Below are 13459 nucleotides of genomic sequence, written 5' to 3' on the forward strand. Positions count from 1 at the left end.
CAGCATTGACTCTGACGTGTTTTTGACTCGGTATTTGACTAAAATGGGTGTTTGGTTGCTTTCTCCCCATGTATTTTACTCTTACATCAGTGGTGTAGTCCTTGATTTTGAAGTCTGTTGTATTTGGAGTCAGAGCCCAGAGACACGTACTTGGGTTTGCTTTTTCCCTTGTTTCAAAGGAAGCCCTCATATATCTAAAGATCAGCTCAGAGAGTTGTTTATAAATATAGTTTCTTTGAGTGTAAGTGTAATATGTTGCCCATAAAGAGAGAGGAGTGTCTAAGACTGACCAGTCTGCCCTCGTGTGTGGAGTAGAGGAGGTCAGATGGATTTAGGGTGAAGTTTCTTGACATTTGATTTTTTTTTTTCCACAACACTTTCCAAGCATTTTGAAATATGGAGGGTACTGCGGTCTTTTTGCCATAGAAGTGATTTTTAGTTGCAGTCTGTGCTATTATTATTACACTAGAGGCCAATATAATTCTTGGAAACACTTTCATTGCATCCAGCTGAAGCTTCCAAAGCCACTGACTATGTAATTTCTTCATTTTCTTTAGATTAATTCTGTAGCATACAGTAACAATTTTCCCTGTTTAATTTAAAGATGTTTGATCTGGGAAAGAGTTAAATTTAAAGGTGTTCGATCTGGGCAACTTTTTACATTAAATTCTCTGTGTCCTTTAAACAGCAATAAATTGACAGGTATTTGTTCTTTAGTGAGAAGTCAACGCTTCACACTTTTTTGCATAAACTTACAATTCTAGTTGCTGTGGAAAAATCCAGTATTGTCAGCTTTCATTAGGAAAGATTTATTAATACTAGTTTTAGGCTATTAAACCAGGAACCAAAATCATTTATAACACAGCATCTGAAAATCCCTCAAGCCACAACTATATATCTCCCTTCTTCTTTTGGTCCAGTTCTCAGTGACACTATAAACTGTTCCTATTATGTTTGCAAATAAATTTCCAAAGCTGAGCGACAATGTATTTTTTCTTTCTTGTCGTTCTTCCCCCAGGTAATACAGCTGCCCCACCCAACATGTAAAAGCTCTGTAATTTGAGGGTCACTAGCCTATAATAATATATAGACTATGTATTATAATAGATATTTATAATTTTTTAATTAGTTGGGAAAAAATCTGATTTGTGACATCCTAATGAAGCTTTATAACATCCTCTATTATTTAATCATTTTCTTGCAAATAGTCAGAAAGTAGCAGAAAAAAAAGAAAAATTGTTATAACTAACTTCTCAAGCTTAAATTTAGCACAGAATAAGTAACTGTCACTGTTGTTTCTTCATTGAAAAAGCAAGTAATGATCTTGCAAAGCAACATGGCTTATTTTTCTATAAAGCTGCATGAGTCAAAACCAATTGATTCTGACAATAAAAAGGTTTCTCTATCATTATTTTGCAAACAGCCAAAATTGACCCTGAACGGGTTTTTTTTAACCCAAGGCCATACAGTGTTTTTCCCATGTTGCTGGGTGTTCCAGCAGGATGTTAGAAGAGGAGCAGCAGCAGTATTCAAAAGCAAGAGAATGAATCCAAAATCATAACATTTGTTTGAAAAAAAGAAGAGGTTTGTGGCTTGGATTTTGTTTGGTTTGGGGTTTTGTTTTGTGGTTTTTTGTTTTTTTTTTTTTTAATTCTCAGTTCTTTCCCTTTATTTTCAAGTTCTGGAGCTTTTCAGGGGCTCTCTGGCCACCTTCACAAGCTTTCTCCTCAAAAAGAGGGGCTGGGCCCATCCCAGGAGAGGTGAAAGCTTAGAATCTCCATGGCTATCTATCAGGATGCCAAGAGCACCAGAGACCGGGGGCTCAGCTGGAGGGGTCCCCAGGGCTGGGGAGAATGCTCAGCCCTGATGTGCTGTAACCCTGCTGCACCCAACAAGTCAGATGGGATTGTATCCCAGCCCACTCCAAAGCTGAAACAGCTGCAGTGAGAGGAGCCCAAACTGCACCAGTGTGGCTGCTGAATGGCAGCTGTGCTGCTACACAGCAGTCCCAGCTTAGACATGGGAGGAAGGTCAGGTGCAGGCTCTGTCTGTTAATTAGAAACATAGAATCATAGAATCATAGAATTGATTGGGTTGGAAAAGACCTCCGAGATCATCAAGTCCAACCCTTGGTCCAACTCCAGTCCATTTACCAGATCATGGCACTCAGCGCCACGTCCAATCTGCGTTTAAAAATCTCTAGGGATGGTGAATCCACCACCTCTCTGGGCAGCCCATTCCAATGCCTGATTACTCTCTCTGGAAAGAATTTTTTTCTGATCTCCAACTTAAATTTCCCCTGGCAGAGCTTAAGCCTGTGCCCCCTTGTCCTATTGCTGAGTGTCTGGGAGAAGAGACCAGCCCCCACCTGGCTAGAACTTCCCTTCAGGTAGTTCTAGACAGTGATGAAGTCACCTCTGAGCCTCCTCTTCTCCAGGCTAAACAAGTCCAGCTCCCTCAGCCTCTCCCCACAGGGCTTGTGCTCCAGTCCCTTCACAAGCCTTGTTGCTCTTCTCTGGACTCGCTCCAGCACCTCAATATCCTTTCTGAACTGATGGGTGCAGAGATTAGGAACATAAAAGAAGCTGTGCCTTTCTGTGAAACCTTCAGTGCTATTTGATACATTTGTTGGAAGATCAAAACATTTTGAAAACTATTCTGTATTGGGAAGTGATAATTATTTTCTCTTTCAAAGCACAAGCTGAGCTACTGAGAGACTCTGGGCATCATAGAATCATAGAATGATTTGAATTGGAAAAGTGGCATTAAAGATCATCTAATTCCAATTCCCCAGCCATGTACACATTCCACTAGATTAGGTTGCTCAAAGCCCCATCTAGCCTGGCCTTGAACACTTCAAGGAATGAGGCATCCACAACTTCTCTGGGCAACCTGTTCCAATGCCTCACTACCCTCTGAATAAATTTCTTCCTTGAATCTGCTCAAAACTTACTCTTTTTCTGTTTAAAGCGACTGCCCCTTGTCCTTGGGAGCTTTCTGCCCCTAACCACCTCAGAACAAGGCCAAAGTGAGACTACGGCTATAGTATATAAAAGTGCCTTAAAACTAACACATTAAATGGTCTCTTCAGAGCTTTTAAGTGTGTTATCATTTTTAATGAAAATAGAAAACCCCAAATCCATTGAGTCAATCTTAGCAGTGTTGTATCATTTTTGTCCTAGAGAAAAGAAAATGTCAGATTTCTTCCTTCTGCTTCAAGTGACATGAAATGGTAGCATGAGGTCAATTGAAGTCATTGTCAGCAGATTCAGATCAAACCTGAATCTGCCTCCCAGAGGCTGTGGAGTGTTTGTCCTTGGACGTATTCAAACCCTGTGGACACAAACCCAGCTAACCTGCTGTATCTGACCCTGGTTTGGTCTCCAGAGGTCCCTTCTGTGACTCTTACCATGTCCACTTCAGAAATGCTGTCCAAACTTTCAACTTGGACATCCACCCCAACAGGAATTGCAGGGCCTGAGGAGAAAAAAATTAAAAGTTGACAAAGTGCAAACCTAGTGAGACAAAGTAATCTCCTGGCTTTACTATCTTAGAGATAGAAATAGATGCTCAGTCTTATAAAGAAACAACAGTAAACCAATTGAAATTAGAAACAATTGGAATTCATAACAAAAACCTCTTAATAACAATTGAAGTCAGTAATGAGATTGATCCATTAATGACTTTCCTACATGTGTTCCTTCAAAATTTAAAAGCGACTTTAATTGCTTTTAGCTCTAGTGCTTGGGTCCAGTACTGGCAAGACAGATGCCTGGTGGAGCATGCATTCTGAGGAGGAGCAGTGGCAGCACAGCTAAGGAAATGCGGGAGAGTTACTCCAAATTTTTCCCTCACTTCTGCCTGCCTTGTAGGCTAATACATCCATGAGAGCTACTCTGTGTCTTTGACTTTCACATCACTCAGTTGTCAGCTGTGGAAAAGTCAGGGTGACAGAAGGGGATGCACTGCAGGGCAAGCAATTGCCACTGAGCCTGGGGTTCCCAAAGGAAAGGATCCAACAGAGACCCCACATAATAGGGATCTTTTTTCCCTCCTCCAGGCTTTGACTAGTCCCTCCTATACCTCTGGTAATTACAATAGAGGAGAACTGTCAAGACAAATAATGCTCACATTAGCAAACTGCTATGAAACTGAAACATTTTTAAATTAATTGAACACGCTGGTATTTGGTATATTGAGCATTTAGCAATAAAATCTTCTTTCATCAGAGTATATAATGGTATCCTGGATTTGAATGACCATCTGTCAGCCAGAAAGGGTAGATAAATTACAACATTCTCTAATCCGATGGGCTGAAAGAAAACGTGTTCTCCTTCATCCATTTCCCTGAAAGCTTAGTTTGCTCTCACACACAGCCACAAAACTATAAGCAAGCATTAACACAGGGCAGTCAAAATATTTTCTTTGGGGTTATCAATTAAATGGCCAGTCAATAGGTGTGATTTGATTATGCACACACATCACGGAATTCTGCATCATCCAGGAATAAACACAAGGTGTATTTGCAGATTTTTGTCAGAGGAAAGTGTCACTGAATACCAGGAATATTATATTGCCTGTAACCACATTTCCATGCTTTTGATTATGCTTTTTTCTCATCCAGAAGGCTATTTTTCGCACCCCTACCCTGAGCAGGTCATGATTTCAGAACACAAAATAACAAAAATTATATACAGAAAAGGCTCTGCTTGCCCGTCTGCTTCTTCACCTCAGTACATGTTACAGTACAAAGAAGTGACTGTGTAAAACAGGAACAGTGACAAATGTGCACGTTTCATACCTCCAAACCCTGGTCTCATGCTGAAGTCATGGTCATCTATTCGCAGCAGCTGCTCTGACTTCGTCAGGGGAGATTTGGTGATGTCAGGGCTTCGTTTTAAGATTGGGCTACCAGGAGGAGAGAAGCACAGCTGTGAGCCCTGAGCAGTGCCTGCGAGAAGTATGCCCTCGTTTCATTTCATTACCCCTTAGAACATTCAGAACATTGACTCCTTAGACCATGACCGCGCGATTACTTGAAGTGTTTGGCAGCGTGACATTATATGGGGATTCCTGCACACAGCATACAGCTTAGGCACCTGCGGGAATTCTGGCACTGAGAAAATATTCATTTGGTGACTTTTTGTCTCTGCAAAATTATCTCTGCTTACAGCAGTTTGGAGACAGCCATTCAAATTGTGGGTTGCAGGAATAGTATGTGTGGATAAATGGGGAAATGGAAATGGGGTGGAAGGAGCAGTGGGGAGGCATTTCTGACATGTGATGGAGTGTGAGGCCAGGAATTAGGGAAACAATATATGAAATAAACTACTGGCTGTTACCCAGGAACAAAATGGAGACAGTCTGGGAACCAGGCCAGGAGGCAGGCCATCCCCTAACTTGGGATAAAATTATTAGCTCCTGTCCCAGATTTCTATGAAGGATAAAAAGAAGTATTTAAAGACCTGTGAGGTCTCTGAGCATTAAAGAGCCTGGGAGGCTCATTCCAGAAGCTGTTGGAGTTGCACTAAATGCTGGACAGAGGATGCCCTGCTCCACCTCCACATCCAAGGTGCAAACTGCTGTTTAGCACCCCAGTGCTCTTGGCTGGGATGGTGGTGGCAGCAGCTCCTGGGTTTCTCCCTTGTGTAGGCGAAGCCTTTGCTGGCCTCAGAGCTGCTTGGGTGGCAGGAGGGCTCAAATCAGGAGGAAAGATTTTGCTGATTCTCAATTTTAGAAAAGATAGAACACTCAGAGAGGCACTTGTCTACGTACAAGACAAGTAAGAAATAGATTAAAGGAAAACAGGTTGACAGAGAAACTTGATGAGGAATATGTTCCTGAGATAAAGCTTCTCCTAAATGAGACTGTTTAGCCGTGCTGTACTTCTCACAGATTCATGGGCAGTTGTTCCACAAGAAGCCAAAAATACACCCTCCTAACAGAGACCAGTAGAGTTATCAGTGACTTCTCTCTCAAACCCAGGGCTTTATCTATGAAACATCTTAGAAAGATACTTGGTCTCAATTCAATAACTTCTATGAGAGGTGAGTTGTCTACCTCCATCAGAGAGTTCTTCTAGTCATGAATTATCCCTCAAGCATTTTAAATGGTGGACCCTGCCTCTGCTTTAGATTTAATTCAGCCTCTGAAAGACCTGTGAGTATACTTTGGGAAAGGTTTATGCCTGTTTGAGATGGAGAAATGAAGTTAGCAGGCCGCTGATAGAGCCAACATTTGTGAGCAGGTTGGACTGTGCTCAGAAAGGTGCTTTCTCCCTGGCAGTGGCAAGGACAAGTGGTAGGATGGAGAGCCTGTGGAGGGGGCTTAGCCCTGCAAAATGGATTCTTGGAGGGAATGCACCTGCTCACACAGCATGAGCAACACACACAGCACATCAGCACCAAGTGAAGCCCAAAGGGATGTGGCAAATGGCCATAGCATCACACCTCACCTACGTGAGTGTCAGGCAACAGCACTTCCTCTGGGACCCGCTGGATCCCTCTAGTGGCATGACCTCTATCAAAAGACAATAGCATGTTCAAGTGGTGCCCCCTTTCCCTACCACAGTCTCAGCCCAGCCATGGGGTTGTGGCTGCCAGGGCTGGGCCAGCAGCAGCCTCCCAAGGGTTTTGCCTACCTGCCTTGCTTGTGCGCCTCACCGTGGGCTTCCCGTCTCTGCCGCTGTGGCCGGCTGCATGGAAACAACAGGGAAAGGGAGAGCTGAGACACATAGTCATGGGCAGGCAGGTGAGGGTGTCCGGAGGGAAACACAAGATCCCTGCAGCATTACCTTCTATCACAAGTGGGAAATGTTCCTTATCTGGCTTTTTTAACCTTTTCACCAGAGGCCAGTGTCAGACTGGGCATGGTGGAGGGTGGGGAAAGTGGGGATGCTGGAGGCTTGTGGCTGGGCAAAAGGAAGGAACTGATGACTTTTGTAAGGTGGGATGCCTCTGTTTTTGACTGCTTGGTAAAAGACTCAGGCAGGCAGCTCACCTCCCACCTCCTGAGCCTTGGCTGGCTTTGTCAGGGGCTTTGGGGAGAGGCCATGCTGCTCAAGGGCCTTTGCCAGCAGGGGCATTGCAACTACACACCAGCGGCAGCTGGGTATGTTCATGAGATGAAAATATTTCCAAAGTATTTCATGAGAAAAAAAAAGAAAAAATCTGTGAAAATATTTGTTTCTGATTTCATAATGTATCCCACCTTGCTGTCAAGAAAGGTTCTCTCAGGTCTTTGGCCAATATTTTATTTAATCATTAAAGGTAAGAATATTGCTTTTGGCAATGTAAGTGCTCGCTTGAGCATAAGTAACATATTAAACATTTAACATTTCTAACTCATCTTTAATTAAAACTGAAAAAAATTAGCTTCTCTCTGTAATAAACACTAACTCTAATCAACTCTACTAAAGAGGCTTTTTGCGCATTAGCATACATCTCAAATTCCTCTGTAGGGATTTACAGTGACAAAACTCCTTTTGCAGTAATGGATGTCACCATCTGAGCACCATCACCTTTGGTGAGCATTGGAGGAACCTCAGGCCTTGCGGGATAGTTCCTCCCTGGGCTGGAAACACTCTGAAAGCCAGTAGTATTGGAGGGAAGTTCATCTCCCTGGTGTCACAAAGAAGCAGACAGCCAGGCTAGTGGTGGGCATGCAGGGCTGTATCACTGACTCACCCTGAAGTGAAGCACTGGCTGAGTGGGATGGTGTTTTTCCAGAATCTGCTCTGTGCTTCCCAGGCTGGGAATAAGACCACAGGCAGACAACTCTTTGGGAGAGCCTTGGGCTACACAGCACCATTTTCATTACAAGGAGCAGCTTCATTGGCACTGTTTGGACCTGGGCATCACACAGCAAAACACTTGCAAATGCAAAATGCACTTTCTGGAGTCTTCTGCCTTGGGCTCCTGCTGCTATGTGTCACTGCTGCCTGTGTCTCGTCTGCTGGCTGTCAGGAAGTAATTTCTCATGTTTTGGGGATAAGCAGATTCTGGCAACAAGCTGACCGATTTACATGACTTTAAAGTGCCCTAGTAAACTCTTGGCTGCTCACGAGTAATGCTGATATTCAACCAGTGATGAAGCAGGCCATGTTCTTGCAATTTATAATTTTCATTTCCTTTGCAGAGCTTATCTAATACTTCATGATGGCCCTGGCTCTATCCTGCCTGTCAAGGGAGACTTCAAGGCATGGCCATCAAGGATTCATGGCCAAATCCTTAGCAGCCTCTGAGGTGGTTCTGTTTATTTCCTCCAGATGTTTCTCCACCATCTCCAAACTTAACTTTATTTCCTTGTCACAAACAAGGATAAAATGTCCACAGTACTCCAGCCACTGCAGGGTACTGTGTTTATTTGAGCTTTGGTTCAGGTACTTCACTTTTTTTTACCAGTCCCATTCCCCTTGTCATAGCCTTGAGGTGATGAGCCTTTCCCACCTTCCTGCCTCCTCCTGTGACAGCAAAACATTTTTACCAGTTACCCAGTTACTGCAATTTGAAGCCCCATTTCTTTCTATTCAATAGAGAGTTTTTCTGGTCTGGTTCCTGGGGACTGCTCTGCTGGCTGTGATCAATAACAGTTCCATCATGGGACCCCATTACTCTGCCTCTTTGGGCTGTGAATCAATGGAAAGCTGCTCTGGCGTCCCCTCACATGTCTGCTGTCCCTGGGTGTTTGTGGGAGACACTGACACTTGGGAGATTTGACCCAGATGTTGCTCACAGATTGCTCAGCACAACCGTTTGCCACCATGACCACATACCATGGCAGTCTTGCCCCTGCCTTTGCTGGGGTGACAGGCTGTCTTTGAAACTAAACAGCAACTCCTGAGGTAAAATATACTGAATAATGAACAACTTTTTTTTTTCCAGTGTCAATATTTATCTCCTAACAGTGCCAAAAGGCATTTCACATCTCATGAAGCTCACAGAGATGCTTTGTGAAAAAGCAACAGCTGGAGCAGAGTGGCATTTATTCACAGTGCTTTCTGAGCTAGAGTAACTCTCAGCCTGTTGGTGGCAGCTGGGGTGATACAAGCTCTTCAAAGTCATTGTTATACCCCAGATCTACCCACTACTTTGAGGGATCTTGAGGTGCCTCTGCCTCAAAGGCTGGGTCTTGCTGGGGCTGGGAGGCAGTGAGAGAACTGAAGCTTGGGATAGCTAGGGAAAAAAAATCATTAAACCCAGATTATGATCACTATTGCTGCAGACACAAGGCAAAGAGCAGTTATTCTTTTTACCTTTTAAAGCACGAGATTGCCTATGCTCTTATAGTCACTCCAACACAGCAAAAAAGGAGTGCAGGATTAGGGATAACAATGTCTGTTTTTCAGAAGAAACAGTCCAACTATGACACCTGACGGTCCCAGTGTGCCAAATGCCCAGCTTCACAGGTTGTGTGCCAGAGGATCATCAGGTCCACACTTGAAGTCTGCACCAGAAACCCCACAGTATTCTTCATCTTTGAAATAAGAGCTTCTGGAAGCAACCAAAACAAATGGGAGAGAAGTCCTTGCCCATTGTAGCATTTGGGTTTGTAATTACTTACACAGCACACATTTCCCACCTATAAATCATACTCTCTTTTCTCTATGGCAGGCAAACCACCTGCAGTAGACAATGACCTATTTTACACTATTAGCAGGATAATCTAATTATTATTTCAGAGCATTTAATCCTTCAGGAGTTAAATTAAGATACAGTTTCTGTTCTTCAGAAAAAAGAAAGAGCCAATGTATTTCCTTGAGAGAAAAGGGAAAGTTGCTGAAGCAATGCACCCAGATTTGTTGTCTGTCCTGGGTATAAGGGGTGATGTCCTTGAGGAGCAGTGCTGGTGGGTTCAACATAACACTAACATTAATTATTATCAGATTTCATTAAAATCTGGAACAGTCTGCTCTCTCCTTCCCTTTTAGTGTACTTAGGTCTACATGAGGATAGCAGATTAGATTCTGTCTCGGGAAATATTGTTGAGATGTGACTATGGCATAAACCTTGTCCCTTCATTTACCTGTGTCATCAGCAGTATTTTGGCAGGGTGTGGTAGTTGCAACTCAACCCAAACCTCCTACCCTGAATGGGGGTGTCTGCCACCCCAGAAAGCCTGGCAGACAGCAGTTGGGGCTGAAACTCCCAGGCAGCCCATTTCATAGAATCATAGAATCACAGAATCGATTGGGTTGGAAAAGACCTCCGAGATCATCGAGTCCAACCCTCGGTCCAACTCCAGTCCATTTACTAGATCATGGCACTCAGCACCATGTCCAAGCTGTGTTTAAAAATCTCCAGGGATGGTGAATCCACCACCTCTCTGGGCAGCCCATTCCAATGCCTGATTACTCTCTCTGGAAAGAATTTTTTTCTGATCTCCAACTTAAATTTCCCCTGGCAGAGCTTAAGCCCGTGCCCCCTTGTCCTATTGCTGAGTGCCTGGGAGAACAACCCCCACCTGGCTAGAACTTCCCTTCAGGTAGTTCTAGATAGTGATGAGGTCACCTCTGAGCCTCCTCTTCTCCAGGCTAAACGACCCCAGCTCCCTCAGCCTCTCCCCATAGGGCTGGTCCTTTCTGCTTATCTCATACTTGGGAGATACTTCCACACTTTTCTGGTGCAGAGACTGTGGAATCTCCATCACTATGCCCTGGGAAAACCACAAGCTTAATTTTTTCAGATATGAGCTCTGTAGCTCACTCTGTGCTACAGTGTAGCTGATCCACAGCCTCTCCTACCACTGACACAAGGCAACAGGGGGTGTGGAGCTTACTGAGCCAGTTTTCAGCAGGACTTTTAATTGGGAAGTAATGAAAGTGATGAAAACTCTCTCCACCCTTCCAGCTGTGCCATGGTGCTGAGGTCTGGGCTCCCCATCCATGGGTGGACAGGGGTGGATGGCTTGTGCAGTGCCTCCCATCCTGCACCTGCTGTGCTGCACAGCCCTTGTGCTATGCTGGGCAGCGGAATGCCAGGATCCATGTTCTCCTGGGTCTTCCCATCAATTTATGTCTGGGCAAGGCAGGAGAGGGCAGTGGAGGCAGCACAAGTCCCTGCAGGAGACAAAGTCTTGTCAGGGAGAACCTGGGATTGGCGAAGTTGTACTGGTACTAATAAGAGATGTGAGAAGTTTAAATGTCTTATTAAATACCCATACCTATACATTTGTCTAGGCTGTGTTTCTCCCTCTGTTTTATGACCAGTTAGCGACATGGATTCATACAACATCAACATCATGTTAAGGGCAGACACCAGGTGGGAGATGCCTTGACTTCACAAATTAATTGGGAAAACCTTCCCTGCAAGCAGAAGATGCACTTGGACAGGTGGTGCAGCAGGTCCAGGTGAAGAATGAGAAGTAGCTCAGAGCTCAGAGAAGTATTTTGCAGGTGGAGGAAAAGTGAGGAAGCTAAATGGGAAAAAAACCCCCACCATCTAGCACTTGAGGGAGAAGGGCAAACTTGCAAAGGGAGGAAGCTGCTTTTACCCAGCAACATGCACTGCATCAGATATGATCCCTTGTGTTACATATGAATACCCAGGGATAATGTAAGACAGAAATCCACTAATTTCTACTCAAATTAAGATACTTACAAAATTGGGAGCTGTAAACAAGGCTCTAAGAACTGAGGAAATTTATCACAAAATGTATTTTATTTTGACATTTGTCAAGCCCTTGTTTGTTTTTAACTATGTTGGGTCATACGTCCTTATAATTAGTAGGTCTAAAGATGGTGAGGAAAGATGACCTATTTCTATTGCAGGTTGTTAAATTTATGAAAAGGAATTGGAAAATAGCACTATTTTTGATGTTTGCATCACAAAGTCTGAGATGGGATTTGGAGCTCTTCTACCATCTTTTTGAGCGATATGGAAAATTCAAGGAGAACCCCATTTTAATCCCCGTTTTATTACTTGAATATAGGTCAGCCTCAGAAAACAAAATATGCAGAGGTAGGAGACATACACACCCTTTAAATTTTGTACTTCTTTTGGAAATAAACATTGGAAAAAGAAAAAAAAAAGCAACAAACCTACATACTGATTGACAGAATGTCATGCCACCTGAGGTCTTGGCAGAGTATCTGATGTTGTAAAAATGGAAGTGCCCCTATATGGAAAGAATTGCATCTGGTGGGTGGGTGTTTGTTGGGGTTTTGTGTTATGTAAGTTGAAAGAAAGGGTTGGCAGAAGCAGAAGGAGAGTGAGGTTGATCCTGCCAGCCGAGGAGGAGGCAGGCATGGTGCCAGGGCTCAGTTAAGTGAAAAAGGGAAATGGATGAAGGGAAAGGGAGAACAAATGGGGAAATACAGAACATGCTGAAAGGTTTCATGTGTGCCCCAGTCTTCGAAGAAAAGTTGACTTGTAAACAGATATCAGCACAGTGCAGATCAGGGAAGGAAGTTGGAGTTTTGACATTTGGAAATACATTGTGGCAAACTCCAGTGATCCATTTGTTTGCCCCTCCCCATGGGAATAATGAGATTATAAAGATCACTCAATATGAATCTTTGCAATAATTGACGTCAATCCAGTCTAACGTCCTGTCTGACAGTGTAACTGGCTGCCTTAGTGTAAGCAGGACAAAAAGTAGATTTGAGTGAGATTTTTAATATTCATTACTAAACAGGGTAAATATGGTAGAGATGAAACTGTGACTTTGAACCTGGTTGAAAGACCACAGTTAAAGAAACTGCCATTTGTTGTTGAGAGACATTAAATAACATCTCACTGATCTGCCAGTCAATATTTTCAATAATAACGCACTCAACAAGACTATAAAACTCATCCATGATGGCATGCTTGAAAGAGAAACAGACATTTGAACATCTAGGAATTCAGAACTCAAAGCAGCCTCAGCATGTTGGGGATGACGTTAAGATGAATTTCAGTAAAAAAAAGAATACAAAGAACTGCACGGAATACAGAGAAATAATTGTAAAACTGATGAATGGGGAATAACTAGCTAAAAAATATAGAATTGTAACAGCTTTGCTGTTGGGACAAGGTTAAGAAATATTCGTATTGTCACAGGACCAGAGATAGATTTGAAGCAAATGACCTGAACAGTAACAAGTCATGAGGCTTTCACCCAGAAGAAAGCCAAGTAAGAAACTGTTGAACCAGCATTTAAATTGTCTTTGGAGTCACAGGAGAGGAAGTTGACAGCTTTTCAGTTCCTTGGAACTCTGAGAAGCTACAGACTGTTCCACTGGACAAATTAGCTACAAAGATAATAAACAACACCAGTAGTAGACACCAGATAAATATAGTTTATATAGAATAAGAGCAAGAGACAGGTTGATTTTCCTTGAAGGATGTTATGCATTATAGAACCATAGAATCACTAAGATTGAAAAAGACCTTTAAAATGAAGTTCTATTGTGAAGTAGCACCACCACTACATTCACCATTAAACCATGTCCTCAAGTGCATATCCACACATTTTTTAACAC

General features: G+C 43.2%; 1 protein-coding gene across 2 annotated transcripts in view; it reads right to left on the bottom strand.

Moving 5' to 3' along the window:
* Window positions 1-13459, bottom strand: part of LOC139668309 (gamma-aminobutyric acid receptor subunit rho-1) — a 37583-nt gene that overhangs the window by 11435 nt on the left and 12689 nt on the right. For both annotated transcript variants that reach the window (XM_071547849.1, XM_071547848.1), the window contains exons 2-4: window positions 6641-6694; window positions 4802-4908; window positions 3410-3477 (exon numbers count right to left, since the gene is read on the bottom strand). In XM_071547849.1, the coding sequence (XP_071403950.1) occupies window positions 3410-3477; window positions 4802-4820 (87 nt within the window). In that variant the 5' untranslated portion in view covers window positions 4821-4908; window positions 6641-6694. The remainder of the gene's footprint in view (window positions 1-3409; window positions 3478-4801; window positions 4909-6640; window positions 6695-13459) is intronic.

The sequence above is a fragment of the Pithys albifrons genome, chromosome 2, assembly GCF_047495875.1.
Source record: "Pithys albifrons albifrons isolate INPA30051 chromosome 2, PitAlb_v1, whole genome shotgun sequence".
NCBI lineage: Eukaryota > Metazoa > Chordata > Aves > Passeriformes > Thamnophilidae > Pithys > Pithys albifrons.